The 22,229-nt window shown below is 38.0% G+C and overlaps 1 protein-coding gene across 2 annotated transcripts; it reads right to left on the minus strand.

The window, feature by feature from the left end:
- Positions 1–1,465: 1,465 nt before the first annotated feature.
- On the minus strand, positions 1,466–15,737 carry LOC138942655 (high mobility group protein DSP1). Of its 2 annotated transcripts, XM_070313045.1 has the most exons (6): positions 13,077–15,733; positions 7,848–7,895; positions 6,429–6,647; positions 5,808–5,971; positions 4,955–5,129; positions 1,466–4,717 (listed from the first exon to the last, which is right to left on the minus strand). In XM_070313045.1, exons 1-6 carry the CDS (start codon positions 13,770–13,772, stop codon positions 4,598–4,600), a joined length of 1,422 nt encoding a protein of 473 aa, XP_070169146.1. In that variant the 5' UTR covers positions 13,773–15,733; the 3' UTR covers positions 1,466–4,597. The 2 variants fall into 2 exon arrangements, with proteins under 2 accessions (XP_070169146.1, XP_070169147.1); XM_070313046.1 differs by lacking the exon at positions 7,848–7,895 and having other exon boundaries at positions 13,077–15,737.
- Positions 15,738–22,229: the final 6,492 nt, after the last annotated feature.

Genomic DNA, 22,229 nt, shown 5'->3' on the forward strand with positions numbered 1-22,229 from the left:
AATTTGACCAGTACTATTTTTTTTTATTCTATTTACTATATGCTCTCTTCCTACTTTTCAATATTACATATACTTATTTAATCAAATAACATCATATTTAGATTCTGCTTATAATTAAGAAAGAGAGGACACTATTATCATTCTGAATCGCTTATATACATATATATATGTTGTCTGTCAAGAAGTTAAAGAAATTAAATTATCCAATATTTAAAAATATGTATTTTATATATAGAAATAAAAGAAATATAGTTATAACAATGGATATTAATTCTAATGTTTCATGACAATGCATATGTTAGCTTAATTTCTATATTTAATTGAATGAACACAATGATAAAAAAATAGCTGTACAAATATTTATATCCTACTATTTTAAATTCATTTGACTATAAAATCCGAAAATATGGGTCATTTTGGTGCCAGAAAGAAGAGTCTCCGTCATGAGATGTATTTTTTGAAAAGTTTATTTATCCCTAAGAGATATACAAAACAAACATTTCTTCTCAGTGTGTAACTATCATAATTCCCCTAGTAGTATAACACAGGAAATTCATGTCATGATTCTTTCGAATATATTCCGTTTCTTTTTTTCTTCTTTTTCCTTCTTTTTTTTTTTTTATTCAATTATCTGTCCATCAAACAGATATTGTGTCTCACACAATATCAGTATCAGTTACAATTCGCTCTTTTTTTCCATAACCAGCTATATGTTAAAATTATGCATATCTGCAAATCAGTATTAAAATATTACAATTTGATATTTTACAATCGTTTGTTATTCGCGTCTTCTAACTCCCTCTAGAAAACAGGTTCCTTTTCATTCGTTCTGCTCATCCTCATAAATTGTTAGAATAATTTTTTTATACGTCGATAATGAGACAATGTTCTCTGGGGAAAGGAAGGGTACGGGAGGCGGGGGAGAGAGAGATTTAACAATTTGAAAGAAGTGACGGTAATTTCAGATTGCTGCGAGCCAAATGTCGAGGTGCAAGTCCGATTATAATAAAGCTTCTAATATTTATATAAATATCCTAGAGAAAAAAAAAATATATATATATATATAAATATATAATTATATATTTTAATATATATAACATAATATAAAAATATATTATAATATATATTATATTATATATACATAAAAATATATCATATTTTATACATTTATATATACATACATATATATATACATATACATATACATATACATATACATATATATATATATATATATATATATATATATATATATATATATATATATATATATATATATATATTCATCTCGCGTTAGTCATTGATGATGACGACGAACGAAGAAACAAGTAAGATCCTATTATCCTTTTCTTTTCTGTCTTTTCCTTTTCTTCTTTTTTTACTATTCGGCTCCTCTCAGTCCCCTCTCTAATCCCGAATGCAATTAGAATCATTGTACACGCTATAGGATTTAGGAATGTTAATATTACAAGAAACCACAATAATTTATTATAATACAGCCTGCTGTACACCAGATGACTCGAGGCAGTACAAGACAGAAAAACGCCCTCACGGGAAGCTTATCTTCTATTAATTCAACTCCCAGAAACATGGCTCAACGAAGCGAACAATGATCATTATATTTATCATTTACGTGAGTTTCAAGACGGTAAGATTTGAACGAATTTCTCTTTTACTACTTTTGTTTCCTTCAATGTGAGTTAAAAACGAATGTGAGAGGGAGAATGGCAAAGGGCAGGGACCACTTTATGATTAGGCTAAAAAAAAAGAGAGAGAGAGAGAAAAGTCGAATAAAGAAAACATAAATGTCTTTTCGCGGTATTAAGGCGACAGGAAAAAAAAAAGAGTATAAAGAAATAAGAACGACTCTGCTGGTATCGTCGAAATCAGATTAAGACTTAATAAACGAATATTTTCCATTAACATTGCATTAAAACAGATATCGAGACTTCGCATCATCTTTGCATTGCAATAGATCAATTCGTGGCTGGAGTGACGGGCTGCCGGCAGCCTCGAAAATAGCGCAAATATAAAAACGAATTTAAATTTCGTGAGTACAATGTGATTGTGTAGTTTTGTTTTGATAAATAAGGACTCGGCGATACCGCTGCTCCATGACGCTGGGATACCATGCTACTAATTTTGATTTAGTATTAGGCCCTTGCATATGAAATGTCGGTTTTACATCAACAATTCCCAGATAATGTCTAATAAAACATAAATGTATATAATGAATGAAAAAACTCTGTCATGCTTTTTTTTTTATCTTTTCCAGAATAAGTTATGTTGATATTTCAATTAAATGTACAAAAATTTAAAGATAAAAAGTACAATGTTAAGTGTGTACTTTAAGATTAAATTAAAAAATTATATGTTAAATAGAGAATATAAAGGAGATAAATCTTATTTTACATTCTGGAAGTGAAAAATTTTTGCATACTAATACTTTTGTCACTGTTACGCTGATTCTTTCTAAATGGAATTGATGTCATAAACTCTTTCTATAATTACTCTTATAATTAATTTTTCTTCTTATTTTACCAAATATATATTCGGGCCTATAGCCTTTAGAAATCGATTAACGCGCGTAGTATACTCAGAGATACTGATTAATCAAATCCCAATCCCATGTCGCGTAGAGCGAGAATGCAGTCGAGAAAGTATCGCACATTAATTTTCTCAAAGACAAATGATACTGTACAATACAACCCCTCTATAAGATGGTCCTCCACAATTTTGGTATTCCTTCCACATATCGTAATATTATATCACTTTCATGGACAATTCACGATGCGTGCGCATTTAATCGCATGTATTTAATCTCGCAAGTAAACATATATAATTTCAAATTCATATACGCAATTGCATTCATGCAAATACAGCAATTAGATATTCTCGCGTTGTGTGATACGGATAACTATTCTTTCTTAGGAATTTTTTGTTCTGTTAATTCAAAAGTTACGAAAGAGAGGTTCTATTGTAGTAATAATATACTTCTCATTTGTCTATTATATAATAACAATGATAATAATAGAGAGTAATTAATGGTAATATTACGTAATATTATTAACGTCATGTCCAACTTTAAAATAAGAAGCTAATATATTATACTAAACATTTCTCAATTTTTTTTCTTGTAAATTTACTATAATCTGAAAAAGAACAACTATTTCACACAAGAACTGTAGTATACTTTTATAAAACAATCGTATTATTTCAATATATATTTAACTATTAAAAGACATTCGAAAAAGCGACATCTCATATGCAACGGTCTAATAGAAGCTGCGAGCTACATGCACACACATTCTCTCTTTTTCCCTCTTGCATACAATTCTTTCGATCCAATTCATAATATCGAGCTTATTGGCTACGTAATTAAGGCTCAATCACGTGATGGTTCGTAGCTTGTAATACCGCCGCGTAGTGTTGGAAAAAAGTACATCGCACACACTAAAAAAACATAGAGTCGCCGGAGAATTCAAATCTGTGTTAAGATACACGTATATACTTAATTCTAAATGTACTTACAACTATTACAAGAGACATGATTGTGTGTACCTCTCGATCAAATCAATTATATATTCGCGCAAAAATATGCATAAGGCCCCATGCCCCAGCACACGCATTCAACATGATTCTTCCGTTAAAAATTATATGAAAAAAAAAAAGAGGATGAAGCTCTCTCTGTACAAGGATATACAACAATAATCTGTTTATGTTTATTTTATCTCACAACGATTGTGTTTCTTTTGTCACGCTGGCGACGAATGAACTGAACTGAACTGAACTTAAAATCCCCAAAAGTATAGTATTAATTTCGTAACGGCACGACGTATGACTCGCCCCTTTCTAGAACAAGGATCCGAGAGAGCGATTTCCTTGTACCGTCCGCGCAAATCGCAAATCGCGTGAAGAAGACGAAAGAACGATATTTTCGTATGTCGAAGAATCCGAAAATCTGAGTGATAACAATCATCTCCGATCCTCGGCTATGGGAATCCCGTCATTATCGCGGCGTTTCGTCATTAGTAAACTAAAGCTAAATAGCTTGTAACATAGCGTCGATAGAGCAAAAAGTCAACAATGATTGAGCCCCTGCGCCTTCTATCAAATAGAGAAAGTTTGGGCATCCACTGTCTTCTTATCTCTCTTTCGCGTGTTTTTTTTTCTCAATTGTTATATATATTTTTTTTTTCTTTCTTCCGCTATCCTACTAGCCACTTTACATCATCGTTACTATCAATATGTTAAAGTACAAATGTTCCACTCACACTCTCGCGCTCTCGCTCACGCTCGCGCAGCACTCACACATATATCAGTTTTTCCTTTTAAAATAATTACCGTAATTAGCGCGGATTACTTTATCATTATCGTAAATAATCGGGAAAAGAGAATTAGGAGATGTTGATTGGTGGGGATTTAAAGAGCTTGGTTGATTGATTGATTGGTTGCTTGGTGGTTAGTTACTTTGTTCTCCTAATGATGCTGGTGTAAGTACGCTCACGCTAAGGTCAATGGTACGTACAGTAGGTGAGGTATGCTTTCAGGATGAAGGACACGGGGTGATAGATGAAGAAATTTCGACGTGCATCCGCTATTCGTCGTCTTCTTTCCATTCCTCTTCGCTGTCACTTTTTACAGTTTGGTTCGCCGGCGCGCCTCCCATCATCGGGGCACCGTCGTTTTGTATTTTCTTTTTGTACGCGGTCATTTCCTGTGAGAGAAAAGGTATTTTATTGTATTTCAGAAACATTATCACAGAAAGTCTTCGGTTAATTTTATGAATCTTTTCTATGGAATGCGAATTGCAATGACAAATAAAGAGGAGCCAATTTGTTGATGTATAATGCAAAAAAGTTTTTGATCTTTCGCCTCTATCACAAAGCCAATATGATTGCGATGCATGGAAAACCTTAAAAAAATAAGATTTCAATAAATTTAAATATGTTACCCTTTCATATCGAGCCTTGTCCTTCTCTGCCATAGCCTCGTATTTAGATTTGGTTTCGGGATCTGCGTCTGACCATTTCTTGCCTAATTCCTTAGCTATATCGCCTACACCGTATTCGGGATTCAGCATTTTGACCTTGCCGCGTTCATCATTGCAAAACCAGAAGAAAGCGGACCTGATAAAATGAATTAATCGTATCTGTGAGAATACAATATTAAAAGGGATCATAGCGCAATAACATATGAAGTCAGCTTTTATATCAAAGCTAGAATATTTCTACTTGATTTTTTTATAAGAAAAAATTATTCTAATTTAAAAAAAAAATTAAGATCTTATTTTGGAAAAATTAAATTTAATGTAGTTTCTTTTTATTTTAAAATAAGAACAGACTAATCACAGTTATGCATTCTCTTCAACTCTCAATATTTCATTATCTATTACATTGAAACAAATAATGTCGATTATAAAAAATGTTCACGATTTAAAAAAATTTTTAATAAAGAATTGAATATGATATGGAATCATATTGAACTTAAAAGTTTCTTCGAAGATAATAAATAATATCTACTTTATACATATGTAACAAAGATTCTTTAAGATGCAAATTATAAGTTTTAGTTATAAGAATTAAAATCATGTAAAAACTAATTTCACAAAACAGAAGATTATATAAAGAAGAACTAATTTCACGAACTAAGATTATGTAAATTTCTCTGAAAGCTATTTGAAAACTGAATATATTTATGTTCGAATTTTTAAACCAACTTTTCTCGTTACATATTTAAATATAAATTAGCATATTCTTTCTCGAGATCGACAAGATACATCATGTACAAACAACACGAGAACTTACAATGATCTTTTGGGAGCATTGTGATCCTTAATGTGTTTGCGTTTCTTGCCCCTGCCTTTATTTTCTCCCTTGGGCGGCGTGTAATTCTGCATCTCCGCGTCGTATCTCTTCTTATCTTTTTCTGCCATTTCGTGGAAACGTTTCTTCTCTATATCCGACATAGTCTACAATATATGATATTCCATGTAAATGTGTGCAATGTTAAAATTTTTATGCAGTTGATGATTTCGAATTAGAAACAATAGTTAATATAATCTTTAATTATTGAGAATTAAATATTCCTTTGACTGACTATGGAGTATTTAAAAATCTTGACTATATATATGTACAATCAGACATATATGCATGCAATTAGACGTGTTAAAAATTTTAAAAAGCGGATTATATGTAAATAAAAATATAAAGTTTATTTTCATGCATCTTTAAACTATTAAAATTATTATATAAATAAAGATATAAAATTTTTTAATGTATCTCTAAACTATTAATTCTTAACTATTATTACTTTCTGTTTATAAATAATTTTTTATATAATATTATATTTTTAATATTTTAATTTGCATAATGGTTTGTTTCTATTACAGTAAATAATTCAAACACTTAAAATATTAACTCTCTTACCTTCCACCTCAGTGCACATTTTTTGGAGAACTCCCGGAAAACAATCTTCTCTTCGGGATGCTTCTTTTTGTGCTCTTGACGACATGTCTGGACGAAGAACGCATACGCTGTCATCCGTCCTCTTGGCTTCGAATCTTTTCCTCTCGGCATATTGTCCCGCTGCAGGCTTTGAGCGTTATTTTGTTGAAGATTATTTTGCGGTAGCTGCTGTATTTGGTGCTGAAATCCAAGCAAACGATCTATCATGTAATACGCACAATACAATCACAGAAAATAATACAGCTGTAACATATAATAAACGAATAACATATTTGTTAACTTTAAACAACAAGTCATAACAACAGTAATAACTTCTACTTTTGTATTAAAGAAGAGATTTCTGAAATAGAAATCTCTTTCATTTCAGCATAAAAAAAAATTTGAATTCTAAAATAGCAATTTTTTATTTTTGCAGAAATAAAAAAGAATTATAAATTCTAGAATAGAAATTTTCTATGTTTGCATTAAAAGAAGTTTGAATGCTAAAATAGAAACATATCTATTCTTTTTTTTTCACATTAAAAATAAATTTTCTCTTTTTAAATATTAACATACAAAAAAGCTTTATTTCGATGTATTTTGCAAGAATAAAATTTGCACAAAATTTCTCGCTTCCAATAATTCATTTCGTTATAATTCATCATGGTTTCAATAATAATAATAATAATAATAATAATAATAATAATAATAATAATAATAATAATAATAAAAATCTTAAAGAAAGAATTAGATTCTAAAATTTTCTATTTTTACGTTAAAAGAAAATTAAATTATATAAAATGGAGACTCTCTCTATTTTCAGATTTTAGATTATAAGAAAAATTCGTGTATATATATATATATATATATATATATATATATATATATATATATATATATATATACGTATACGAAGTAAAATGTATCTTTGTATTAAGAGAAATTTGCGTAGGAAAGAGAGGTAAGAAGAAAATTTCCTCGCGCGTTACTGGCTAAAGGAGCGATCGTGAAAAATGGAAACTTGCAGAGACGGCAAAATACAAAAGATCAAGTTACTTAAGACTTGGTACGAGCGAATTTAATAATTTATTCGCGGAATAACTGAGATGTGTCGTTACGCACTTTATACGTAATATGACTTGCGTGTTAAATTAATGAACGGCTGCGGCCCGCGATCTCACATTGACAATGAGACACACGTAACAATGCTCGCCGTACACAAACGCGCGTTTTTGATTTTGTCAAGTAACAATGATCATTATATTGCACGCACGTGTGAACAATATTATATAGCATTGAATATGTTATATATTATTATAATTATTATTATATACTTATACACGTGTACAATATATTGACCCTTATTACTCCGGATTGCGGATAATAATAGTTAACACGTACCTGCAGAAATAATCGGAAATCTAGTTGACCTACGTGCGGATGTGAGATCTGCCGGCAAAATAACTACTATGTAGAATCGGCATTGTTATTGAGTCGCTCCATAAATAATGCAAGTTTTCTTTGTATATTTTTAAATAAAACAAAAATCTCACAAAATAGATCTATTTAAGTTACAGTAATTCTTTCTAAGATAAAACTTGCATTATTTATGAGACGGTTCAATAGATCGCATTACATAAAATATATTTGATATAATTAATTAATATATGCCTGAATTAATTAATTAAAATTCAATACCCTCTGTATATATATATATGTATGTATGTATGTATGCATACACAGGAATATATCTAAAAACAAATATAGAAAAAGTTAAAAATACAATCGAGCGATCGCGTTACTTTTTTTCTCTCGCTTTCCCGTGATCGCATATTTTTCCATGCATGCAACATTTTATGCACTCGCTGCGATACGCGAAGGATTAAAAATTGATACCTCTCGAGCCGCAGGCGTTGCATTACGGTTTTTATATTCGCAGAGTAGAAATAAAATTAATAGAGCATATAACGGAGGCTATATATTTACGTCGAATCATCTTTTATAAATAAATTAGTAAAAAAAAAAAAAAACTCTTTAGCTTGCGATTGCAGTTTCAACAGATTTGTTCGGCAGGTGTTCTTACGCATCCAAAAAAATACTTTTGTCACGAACACTCCGCGTATAGATTTGATTAATTTACAAGAATAATAACGGAAAATTAAAAAATATGTCTTTGAATTGTTTTTCGAAAATTTAGCAACTATAATTTGTATTATATCGCTGCTATAAAATGTCATACGCGGATAATAAAAATTTTGAATAATAAAAAATTAGATATTATTATTTACTGTGTGATATAATAATGTAACAATAGAATATCATAATATAATATTAATATAGCATTTAGTAAAATATATTATTAATACTAATATTATACATTATGAAGGGATTAAAATAAAGTAACGAAAAATTTAAAAATGCAACGACGCTGAGATATTGATTATTCACGCGCGTGTTCAGATACAAAGGACAAAGGATTAAATTTATATATTACGAAGAGAACATACACTACTGGAAAATATTATTATAGAGAATTGTTCTCTTAAGTTTAAGCTTTAACTTGAAAGTGAGATTGTAGGAAAAAGGATAGTATATTCTTCAGTATCATGTCCATTTATAAGTACAACTTAAGAATGTGTTTCTCCGATACGTAATTCTCTTAAATAGACTCTACTCTGTTCAATTTCGAGAGTTACTCTCGAACGTAAGTTTCAGAACATATCTACTCCTACTATCGGGGAGCATTGTCGTGTGTCTGTTAATTAAAGCGTAAATTGTGCTAGCGCTCTTGTTAAAGCGTCAGCATCAACTCGATATCACACACACCTTTGTGTGCTGAGATTTAAAAAATATATATATATATATATATTGTAGAAATAGTCTCAATAAAAATACACGACGTGAAAAATATCAGGCTAGTGAACGACGAAGAAGAACCGAAATACACTCCTCCGTTTGTCAGCCTAACATTTACACGAAGTCGAGGAGTCTATTTCTAAATTCTGCATATAATCTATTTCGAAATGTAAAAAAATGGCAAAAATAGTATTCATATACTTTGTTATTATATTAATGCTATATTATTTTTAATACTTATGTTCAGAGTTATTAAGAGACTTTTAAAAATCTTCAAAGAATTTTCGAATGAAATATCACACGCGAGATCGCTTCTTTCGAAAATTATTATTTCGAAAGTGCGTAATTGGACGAATTATTTATCATAAACTTTCATGTGTAGCCTAGCATTTATCTCGAACAGGATTCCGTTTTCGTTACACCGTTACAAGCTCCGATTATATCGTCTGCGACTTCGCGATGAGAGAAAATTGTACGTGTGATTTTGATCTTTTCGATATCATTGCAAGAAGATGGTAAGATATCTTAGATTCCTATCAAATTCGAAAAAAAAAACTTGATTATTGCTTTACATGTATGTAAAAATTGGAAAGCGAAGATGATCGAAACATAGTGTTACCTAGAAACGCGATTAATTGCAAAGAATTCTAATTCGTGGTATCACATCTATCAAAAAATTAATGTATTATAATATCATAAATTTGGCAAAAGAAATTGATTTCAGTTAAATTCCATTATTACCTTAAAATAAAAAAAATAATATCTTTCTTCCTACTCTACGTAAATATATTTTCCGATATCCTCGAAATTAAAATTTCAAATCAGTGGTCGATTATTATAAATGGTTCTAAAACAAACAAGAGATTGTACGCGAATGCAGAGAATATTTGTAATCAATAATACGAATATTGTTTTGTTTGAAAATTTTTCAATCTGCTTGACCATAATTTCTCTCTTTCAATCTCCCTCCTTCTTGCCTTTCATCACAGTGCCTGCATATATGTACGCTTATCTCACTTTTAGTGTCAAGAAGTGTAACATAGCGTAGTGAAGAAGGGAAAAAAAAAAAAAAAAAAGGCAGACCTTTTGACACTTTATGTCGATGAAATCGCGAGCCGAGAGAAATGAAAACGAGATACCAACGGCGCGGCCGGACTCGTTGAACGCGAACGCACTTACGAAGAAGGCCGTACGAAACCCGGAATCAATAGCGGACGGCGGATGTGCGGGACGGACGGGCGGGCGGGCGGGCGAACGCGGACACGGCGGGGCGGGAGTCGCGCGCGCGAGTCAGGACGGGAACCCGAACGATGAAACGCGCAAAAACTCGGCTTCTCTCTTTCTATTGAATTTGATTAATGTGACGATTAGAAATCTCGATTTTTTTCAATTACGTGTATTGAATTATGGCATTAGAAGCGAATACACGAATGTTTTTTCTTCCGCTATATATCGAGATATATCTGGATTTTTCTGCATATCTCGTGACTCGTGCTCGATGGAAAATACAAAACGCCCCGTGTGTGAGATAATCAGTTTAAAAATAAATTCGTTTTCATTTTCTTCTTTCGTCTAAAGCTTTGCCAAGTCAAGACAGCAAAAGTCGAACGATTAATCGGTCGTTTACTTTTTCCAACGATAAAGAGATAAGCAAGTGCACATCGGGATGCTCCGAGAAATATCTTTGAGCTTTTGACTTTTTTTTTTTTTTTAGCAACTTATAAAATAGCACACGGACTTTGAATTAGAGAAAATGAATCGAAGAAAATTCACAGAATTAAGAAAAGAAAAAAAAAATGCGAATGATCAAAATACTATATGTAAGATATTCCGTAGCTACTGTTTGTATTAAAGATTATTTCATGTCTATAAGATATTTATTGTAAGATAGGAATTTCTCATTTATTTAACGCATCATGATGCAAAACTGCTTTTAAAAAAATCGCGTATCTTCCCTCAAAATGTTGCATGTCTCTCTACTTTTTTCCCCCCCCAAAATAAAGGCAGAAAATTTAACTATTGTGATTATCCCCATCGGGAAATATCGTTAAAATCAGCCGTTGAATTTCACGTTTTTAACGCGCGAGACGACTTCTTTTCATCCAACAATCTCTCTTTCTATAATATCGAAGAGATTAACGAAGTAAGCGGATTATATTTCCTCGAGCAAACTGCCTTTAAACATATACAGACGAAATGATATTGAAAAATAGGCGGATATGTGCATATGTTTTATTGTATAATTAAACGCATAATTACGTTCGCGACAGCGAAGGTCTTGTTTCTTTGTTGCCTACCAAATCCTATTTCGCGCATACAATCAAAGAAATTCCAACACATAATTTTTCTCGGTACCCTTAGATACGACTAATGATTTTAACTATTAATAGACATTGTATTTTCCAAAGGTAATCAATAAAATGAAATCACCACAAGCTTTATGTTGTCGCTTAATATATAAAAGAACATTTTTTTCTTAAATTCTTTTATTATAAAATAAAATTTGTTATATTTAATTTTAACCAATTTTTATATTGGACAACACGAACAATGGGAACAAAATAAATAATTGGTCCATGCGTGTGTGTGTGTGAAACATCCTATCTCAAATATATATTTCGTTGAAATTGTCGATATCATTCTATTTCGACAATTAAGAATTAACAAAGATGTGTTCAATAGCTACTTCCGGCAAACTAGAGACGACATATCGCGACACGAGATGGAAAAAACGATGAACAAAGTCAAATAAAACTCTCAGGAGATAAAACATCAGAAGGAAGAGAGAGAGAGAAAGAAATATGAGACTCGCTTTCTTTTCAAGGTAGCTATATGCTGAGCGGAAAAATACAATCACGCAACATAAAACCAGATTTACTTTGATCTTTTCTAGTTGTACCCATCATGAACGCAAATCAAATCAAACATTATTTTATAATAATTCTAAAATAAAAAAAAATTGAGTTTTGGAATATTTAAAGAAGATCTAGAGAAAAGAAATTCAATTCATTAAATGGAAAAAATTTGAGAAAGTGATTAAAACGAACAAACATTTTTTTCGGCATGCTGCCCGTTGGAGGCAGTCGAGGAAAAAAAAGTTGTCAAAAGTGCCGCGTGGCCACCTGGTCCGACCAGGTATATCTCTTTCCTGTGTTATAACCACCCGCTCGTCCGCTCGCTCATTCGCCGAGCGCGCGAAAGCGGCCGAAAGGCCGGCAAGCAGAAGAAGCGAGGGGGACAGGGTGCGGAGCGAGGTCATCGCGTTTCGGCCTACTACTATAACATAGTACAAAGGCGTCGCATAAACGCCATCCCGTTACCGGATGACCATTTTCTTAGATGGAGCCTATTCGACGCAAATTCCATACGCGAGATAAAAGGTCGATACATTAATTTGTATACAAATTTTTTTTATATAAATTTATATTTGTCATAGTAATCTCTCTGTTATTGGTTTCTTAATCTGTCCTATAAGGAATGAATATTTATTATCGATTTTCAAGTGCCTTTTCAACCGTTTGCCTATTCGTTCATTACGGAGAATGTTGATGCAAATATTTAAATATAATTAAGTTCGCGATTTAAGAATGGGCATTTGGTGGGGCATTTACGAATGCTTAAAATGTATAAAAGCGCAAAAGAAAAAAAAAGAAAAAAAAACAACATGCCACTTTGTCGAAAATATGCCGCTCGAAGAAAGAGAGACCCCCGCTCGGGAAAAGAAAGGAATCTCTTATTTTTCTGAAGAGGTTGTATTCGTGCGTCGCAACATACCGGGGACATAACGGGGGGCGTGGACGTTTGCGTGGTAATAGGCGAGAGGTGTTGCTGTTGTTGCTGCTGCTGCTGTTGCTGCTGATTCTGCAACTGCTGGTGCAGGTTGTTCTGCGCGGCGGCGGCGTCCATGACTCCGCTGCCCGAATACCACCACTGTACGCCGCCGGGCGGCTGTGCGGAAGGTGTGCCGGGTACGCCGGCAGCAGCGGCGCCGCCGCCGCCGCCACCACCGGTACCCGCACCCGCGCCTTGTCCAGGACCCGGCGCCGTTCCGAGCCTGTAATCGTATCCACCCCTCATGCACGCAGCGGCGGCGGCGCCGCCGCCACCGACCGGCGTGGATGTCGACACCGGACTCGATGCCGCGCCGGTGGTGGCCGGGTTCTGGAAGCTGGAGGCCATTTTGTAACAGAAGAGTTGGTTCGCGGCAGCGGCGGCGGCGGTACTCCGAACGATCTCCGCATGGTGCTGTTGAGCGAGCTGTTGTTGCTGCTGCTGCTGCTGTTGCTGCTGCTGTTGTTGCTGCTGCTGTTGTTGATTTATAAGATGCTGATGTAGATTTTGTTGCTGTTGCTGATCGGTCGAGACGGCGTTAAGACCCGAGGACCACCAAGCGGCACCGCCGGAACCATCCTCTCGGTTACCCGGGCTCGCGGTGCCCCAGCCACCGGCCACGCGGTGGTGCTCCGACATATCTTACACGCGAGTACGTCGTCCGTCACCTCAGCCTCTCGTTTTACCCGCCGGTGGCACAACGAGGGAAAGAAGGACGCGCGAAGGAATTGCTCACCCGCGCGCGCGCGCGCACGCACACATGCACGCGCTAGCCGTTTCCTTTCTCTTTCCCTCCCTTCCTCTTTTTCTTACTCTCTCTCTCTCTCTCTCTCTCTCTCTTTCTGTCTTCCTTTCACGCTATCTTTCTCCCTTCCTTTCTCTACAGTTTTCTTTCTTTCCCTAATACTCAGACGACGCACAAGCGCGCGCTTGCACGCTCATAACTCGGTAACATCCCGCGTGCACGAACAGTGCACACAGACAGACAGACACGCGAAACTCTATCACTCCCCCTCTTCTCTATCTCTTTCTTTCTCTCGTTCGCACGCTCGCTCGCGCACGTACACGGAGAGTCTGTCTCACATTCGCACACTCGAACTCGCTGGTACGGACGCTTAAATGTCGGATAGAAGAGGAGAGGCGCGTATCGCACGCACGCACGCGTTCGAAACGCGTTCTCACTGTCACACAACACTATCCGCGCGTCTAATCGGCCAATAGTGGTTATTCCACTACAAACACCGATCGCACTGTACCCGCTTATCGCTCGCGTGCTCGCTTACTCGTGGCGTACAAGCGGAACAACGTTTCCCCGTCTTTTTCTCGCGTAATAAGCGCGTAAAACACGCCACAGCGCGCTCGGTTCAGTTCCCGTGGATATACGTACGTTATACTTGGGATGCGGTCTACTCGACGCTACGCTCGACCGTTCGTTAGCTCCGTGAGTAGGTACGGCGGCGGGCAGAGGAGGCAAGCGGGCGGGTGGGTAGGGGAGGGCGCTCTCTCTCTCCCCCTCTAGCTCTTTCTTTTTCTCTCCGACTCCCCACCATCGACAACGAGAAGCAACGACGTCGAACGCTCACGCCGCTTCGTCTCTCTTTCTCTCTCGCCTTCTTTTTCCCTTTCTCTCTCTTATTCCTGTATCCTTGTATATCTCTATCTAGTCCACGTTAGCTCGTCTCACTCTTTCCCCCTATATTCCGATCCCGCGGCGAAACTCGCTTGTTCGACGGCCACGATGGTTCCTTCTTCTAGCAACGGCGCCAACGAAGGATACGAATGTATATACCGCGTCCTTGATACAATGTCTGAACAACAGCAGCAGCAGCAGCAGCAGCAACAGACGAGTACAGGCTTTGCCGCGCTTAAGTGCGACACGAGAGACACATCGCGCGCGTTTGCGAGACGTTCCTCCTGTCGCACGTTAGGTGCACGACGCACACAGCTCGATCTGCGACGTTTCAGCTTGGTTTCGTTTGATTTGATTTGGTTTGACTTGGCGCGACGCGACGCGACACGAAGCGACGCCGGCACGTCCAACGAGCACGCCGCTGACGATGACGATGGTAGGTAACGATGGTGGTAGTGTATCAGTGGCAACAGCAGCCCGTATCGGTGGTAGTAGTAGTTGCGTAGTAACAGTAGTAGTAGTAGTAATAGCTTTTTCACATTGGAGAAGCAGCAACGCGCGCGCGACTCGCTTCTCTCTCGTCTCTACCCAACTCACTACATACGACGTCGCACACACAGAGGGCGAACCTGCCGAGAACGGACCGCTTGGACGCGCTCGTACGATCTCCTCTCTCTCTCTCTCTCTCTCTCTCTGCTTCCCTGTCGTTCCCCCAGTTTCCCCTCGCCCCTTCAACTGGGTGTCTCGTTCGCCGTCTCTCTTCTTCTTTCTCTCTTTCTCTCTCATACACATACACCCGTACCAGTTTAGCCTTCCTTCTAGCGAACGCCGGCAAACTCTCGCGACGTTGCCAAGCACGCTTTCACCCGCCCGCTCACAAAGGAGAACCTAAGCGCGCCGGCCAATCGAACGGCGTCGTATCGTCGGTGGGGATGGCGGGAGTCTACCATCATCGCGCTATAGGCAACGTCGCTTTCTCCTTTTCCGTTCTTTCTCTCTCTGTTCGTAGAGAATTCGAGAGAGTCGCGCGCGCGACTCTCCGTATAGTCCCACCGTTAAGATATGGTGGGAAATAGGGGGAAGGGGAGAAGGGAGAGGAGCGCAGAGGGGCAGAAACGACTGCGAACCCTTCTCTACCCTTGAAACTCGAGGTCAACTTTTAGGCAGAGAAAGAGAAGCGCGCAGAAAAAAAAGAAGAAAGACACGCATCTATCGCGACCGACCGACTGGCTGGCTGACTCCTCGTCGTCGTCATTACGTGTTCTTTCTTCCGTTTCTCTCTCTCTCTCTCTTCTCTTTTTTTATACTTCTTAGTTTCGTTAAACCGCTACGCTCTCGCTAGCTCGGTGGAATTTGCCCCACATCGGACAGCGCGGGCGACGCTTCCTGCTTCTCGTTTGCCCTTTTTCCCGCTAATACATACGTGCGAGGACAAGGACGAGGACGCACGTCGCTGTCTTTACCGACCGGCGACGATGTATTTTGGTCGATACGGAAGAGTCTTGGAAAATACTCTCCGGAAAATCTTTCGTTCGGCAAGTTCGGAATGCGCCTCGAGGAACGTTCCTGCGAGACCGGATTCAAAGCTCTAACGGAAATGATCAGCCCGCGTAGTACGAGTGTTACGGCGAGGCGCCCCATGCGCCATCTTAAAGGAGAGACTTTTTAATAAACATTGTATACAAAATTATAATAATCTCTAACATAATTAATCGCCACAATTTCAAGCCACTCCTTCGCCGATCACATTCTTTAACCAATATCTGTTCTGATTATATCTGTTTTTTTATTCCGAATTAATTATTATTTGATAAAGGAGGCAAAACCTCATACGTGTTATGACTTGGGAGATACGGCGTGTTTCATTTTTTCCCTCTTATACCCTTCATTATCTCTTTACCGATACAACAGTCGCAAGAATTTAACGCGCACGCTATTCTCACGTCGCGGCTCTTTCTTTCACAGGCGTGTTCGTGAAGTTGCAAATATCGCGAATTCCGACTCGCGCAAACCGGATATAAAGAATCCAACCGATCTCGGGGGAATGGCCAAAATTTTTCCTGATCCCTAAATGCGCTGTCTCTCTCTCTCTCTCTCTCTTTCTTTCTCTGTCTCCGATAGCGCGCCAGGAAGATGAAATGAAAATGTATATCGCGGGACCTGTGCGTCGAACCTGTCCTCCCCATCCCTCCTATCGCCTCGCGTTTCCTCCTCCAGCCTTCCACCCCTTCTCCCTCTGGGCAACCCTTGCCATCGTGAGGCGGCGGGTGAGTCGGTGCGCGGGTAACCCGGCGCGAATCGAAGAGAGAGGAGAACAGAACCGGGTCCGGGTCAATAAGACGCGCGAGCAAGGGAGACGGGCAAAACGAGAGAGACGGAGGTAATGGCGTTGCCGAGGCTAGAAGGGAAAGGAGGGGCGAGTGGGAGAGAGGGTACACAGGCGCGAGAGAATCGAGAGAACTGGGGAGTGCGAGAAAGACGAAGAGAGACAAAGCCATCGCGCATTCCCAGGACCCAGCATTGGCAACCTAACGAACGTATCGTATGTCCGAAAATATAAAAATTAGCAAATTTCTAATGAAATGAAACGAGAAGGAGGAACAACGGAATGAGAATAGTATATAGAAATATGAGGAAAAACGCTGAACGAGAATAGAATGAAAATGGAATTCGAATTCCCCTACCACGTTGACATGGCTCGACAACATTGGCCGAACCGGATTCCATTCGAAATACATCTGTATATTACGTTCGAAAAATGTTAACTCGTGTGGTGCTTTGAGGATTCGAAATATTCGATTCAACGGAAGATTGAATCTAATCCAAAATTGTCTAATAGTTGGAAACTATGCACACATACGCTATGAAAAGTTGAACGACTCTTTAATATAAAGTCAAATTTGTCAAGATACATATGTATAAGAATTTTATTTAGCGTTTCTAAGATGGATCGAGAGAAAATTTCTCACAAACTTTTATTATTATCTATAGCCTTTGTAATGAAAATTCTAAACGATTCAATTTTGATTACTGTTAATGAGCGAAGAAGAAGAATGGCCTATCTCCGATTTCATATTTCGGCGTCTGTGTTTTGGCGGAGGGTAGCGCGTTTTTCTTTCTCGAAATGTGTATCGTAATTCTTTATCTAATACAATACGCGGCCATATACGAAAGAAAAACAATGATGTCACGATGGTGGGAACCCTTCGAATTGTACCATCTGCCTTTCGAGGGTACCGTCGTGCCATGTGGCGATACAATTGTCGCGCCCTGCCGATGTGCGCCTTTTATCGAACAGTTGAAACAAAAAAGGACAAATACAATATATATACGTCGACTTAAATAAAATTTAATTATCAGCGTATTTGCAAATCCTTCAATAAAAATTACATAAAAGCAAGCGTGTTTTCGTATATTTAACAAATTCTTAATTAACTTTTGAAATTTGTACGTTGGAAGCGTATCAAGTTTCACAAAACCAGTTTCAATTTTATCATTTATCAGAAATGCATTTTTTATAAAAAGAGAATATTTTTTTACAACAGACATTTTACAATAAAAATCATAAAAGCACGAGAGAGTATAGTGAAAGTTCGATTTTATTCCTATGTCTCTTATTTCATGCGATTGCGATAACCAAATATACAACCTACTAAATATGATAACAAGATTTGTGCAACGAATCGTCTGTCTACATGTCGAAGTCAATTTTAATTGACTTCGTTTCATAGAAATAATAGTTACTTATATTTATAAATACATGACAGAAGCTGTTCTTTGTATGATAGGGACTAAAATAATATCGTTAATTTTATCTCAACTTTTCAGAAAAACAAATTGTAGTATGCACGAAATTGTAATGCATAATTTTGCAGAAAAAGAATCAATCTCGACGTTATTTCGCGTAATTCAAGGGTGGAAGGGGGGAGGGGCGGCTCTAGTCGAAAGTTTCGCGCAGCGAAGGAAAAAATACAACGTAGTCGCGCACGCGTTTATATTTGTAAAGCACCGCGGTGTGTGATGTAACTCTTAGATAACTCATAACTCTAGAGCTCGTAATTCTTAGCGTGTACGACGGAAAGCCGATTATCCGAAACGAACGTAGGCGAAGGGGGATAGAGGCGAGGGGAGAGGCACGATTTGTTCCAACCGAGCGCTTTTGCGGATAATCGATCGACGAGATGTTGTGCATCGACTTAAAAAAAAAAAAAAAAATTTGCGGTTGTTTTTCTTTACGTATACTATGCTATAGAGCCGGTGTATAAGTATACGGACGAGTTTAAGCTTCGTTAAAGCTCACGAATGCTTCCGAGGCTTGAAACATTGTGAGATGTGGTGTAATACACAAGCGACGCGTTTACATACGTCTATATGTCTTGGACAACAGCCGAGATTTCTACTGGAAACCGGAAGAGAAACACATTGATATTGATGACTTGGAAAAGTGACACAAATGATAAAGAAAATAAATAAGAATTATCTTTTCAAGTTGGTAAAAAAATATTCGGAAACAGAAATATTTCTCGACATTTGACACTTGAGAGAACAAACTTCCGTTCGATGATAATTGAGTGTAAATTAATGAGAATTATATTTAAATTCAATTCTGATCATTTTAAAGGAGCTTCCTCTATCACGGATTCTACTATAAGTAGCTATTGAACAAATGATATTTAATATGCTTTATAATATTAGGACAAAATTACGGCTTTTTTCATCGTAAAGAACGCGACTTCACATTTCTTTTAAGCTGTATTATATTACCTTTTCTCTTATACTCAAAATAAAAATTATATATAAAATTTCTGATATGATTTATTATAGTTTTAATCGTGATTCGTTTAAGTCTTCACGATTTAACTCGTAAAGTTAGAGAAAAAATTTATAATCGCGTTATATATATATATATCTTTACACCTTAATCGTAATCAATAAACTGCTTTCAAATTTTTCCCGTTACATATTCATATTCGCGCATACACATATTCATTGTAAACATAACACAGAAATACATATTTAAAATATTTTTTAAACATTTTATCAAAATGCCCTTGTGTAATATGGCGATTATCGAACACAGGACTTATCAACATACACACATATGTAATCATGCATTGGAAAGAGAAAGAGGACAGACAAAAATTAAAAGAAAGCATACAGATAATATGGCTAAAAAGAATAGATTTATGGGGCCGTGGAAATTATATATATACATATATTTATCTCGGATGCACGTGAGAAGCAGTGTCAGATGACGACTGGCCGGCTGACAATGAATAAAAACGTCAAGCGAGTCGATCGACGACATGCTTGCTTTTGGCGTCTCTACCGCTCCGCCACTCGCTCCAATTGCGATCAAACTCGCAATCGCGCTGAATAATAATAATAATAATAATAATAAAAAGTGACACGCCTAAAAAAAGAGAAAGAAATAAATATATCTTTTAAAATCTCGTCTTTTATCATAATGGCGTGAATAGGACGCCCATAGGCATGGCGATACGAATGACAATTATGTGCCCGAAACATCAAAACATCATTCATAACGTACATTACGATCGTACGATGCGTAGTAACAAGTCTGAACGCACTTTTATGCCGCGCTTCGCGCGCGCGAGATGCACCATCGGTAGGAGAAACGCCTACGTGTAAACACTCTTCTCTGTCTTCTACCCTCTCTCTCTCTCTCTCTCTCTCTCTCTCTCTTGCTTTCTGTTATTCTATCTTGCTCTCCCGCCAACACCTCGGTCGTTTGATCTATTTAGCTGGCAATAACGAGCGCGTATATGATCGTCGAGAAAAATAATCCGAGAGAGAGAGAGAGAGAGAGAGAGAGAGAGAGAGAGAGAGAGAGAGAGAGAGAGAGAGAGAGAGAGAGAGAGAGAGGGCAAGGAGGTGTCGATTCTCGTCGGGATCTCGGATACGAAACCGCTCGCTCTTGACAGCTTTCGAGAGACTCGGTAGCGGGAAAACTACTGGCAGCGCGTCCCGATATACGACGCCGTTTACGGCGAAACGATGACTGAGAGTGCGGTTGATTCGTCGACAAACCGTCACGTCATCTTCCTCGGAGGAAAAAAACCCTCATCGCGATGCATCGCGAGCAACGCAAAACGCGGGACGTGCAGCGTAAGCGCGCGTAGCCTTGACGTCAACGTCGTTGACGCGGCGGAGCGAGCGAGCTGGCGAGCGAGGGAGCGAGGGAGCGAGCGGCGTTAGCGGCCGCGAACGTTTCCACGGCCTCCCAGCGATCCGCGGTATATCCGCGGCTCGCGCGGACCTCGCCATTATTCGTTAATCGCGCGATATCGCGGATAAAGGGCGACAAAAGGACGTAAATACGGCAAGACGTACGCGCACGACGCGTCCGTCCGGGCAGCCATTTGCTGCCTTGTGCTGACGGTAGTACGGAAATAAAAGGTATACGTACGAGAAACGCAGCACGGTAGCGGCCTACGGTCAACGGACACGCTCGCGTTGGGCGGGTCCGGCGAAACGGACGTACGCGCGGAGCTTCCGCGGGGCATCCGCTGAATCTGTCAACGCGACCCGCGAAAAATATTTGGATTTTTCTTACCTGGAACGGGATCCGCTACGGCTAAAAGGATTCTTCAGCTTCGAATATCGCGACCCCACGCCACTCGTGCGGCATACGGCCAGTGTACGGGGAAAATCTCCCCGTTACCATTGGCTTATTTCAGATAAGCCGCAAAAAGTAAGCCAATCAGCGCCGACCTTTTATGTTTTGGTGCGTTTCTTTTTGCCCCCCACCAGATAAAATGTCGGCTGGTCGAAAGGGCGGGAAAATCCGTGCGGGGAAAGCCGATCGTTCCACGGTTAACGCAATCGATCTCGTCGCCGTCGTGGCCGCCACGACGACGACGGACGCGTTCGACGATCGTATCCGGGTGTCGTCTATTCTTTCGTTCGCCGATACATCCTCGCGACCGTCTACGCGAGATCGTTTAGGTTAGGCATCGTTTCTATCGTAGATGGCGCCACTCGATGCACAGGCGATTACGACTTGACGCAGGATCGCCAATATCGGAGCGAAAAAAACCAACAGTTGCGTCAAGAAAACTCGAGTCTCGTGTCTTTGCCGTGCCGTCGTCTGCTCCTCCATTTTTTTTTTGTCCAGAAAATTACCCGCGTGTTTCGAACTACATTCTTACGATAATACATCACACCGTTTCTTTTCTCGATTTTTATCCTTCCACGAGAGAAATGCATCGAAAAATTAATTAATTAATCGCGTTTCTAATGCAAAAAAAGATGTGTCAATGTATTCTTCGCATTATATAAATATATAACATATAGGAATAATAAAAATAATTTGCGTTTTTTTTATTTTTTTTTTTTTTCAATTATTTTTACGCCCCAAGTATTGCGCGTGGCTCTTTATGCCTTTCTTCCTTATTTTTCGTTTTTAATAAAAATTAATTCAACGATTCGATACTCACTTTATA

The sequence above is a fragment of the Polyergus mexicanus genome, unplaced genomic scaffold (assembly GCF_030449975.1).
Source record: "Polyergus mexicanus isolate NDT 795.1 unplaced genomic scaffold, iyPolMexi1.0 SCAF_23, whole genome shotgun sequence".
Classification (NCBI taxonomy): Eukaryota; Metazoa; Arthropoda; class Insecta; order Hymenoptera; family Formicidae; genus Polyergus; species Polyergus mexicanus.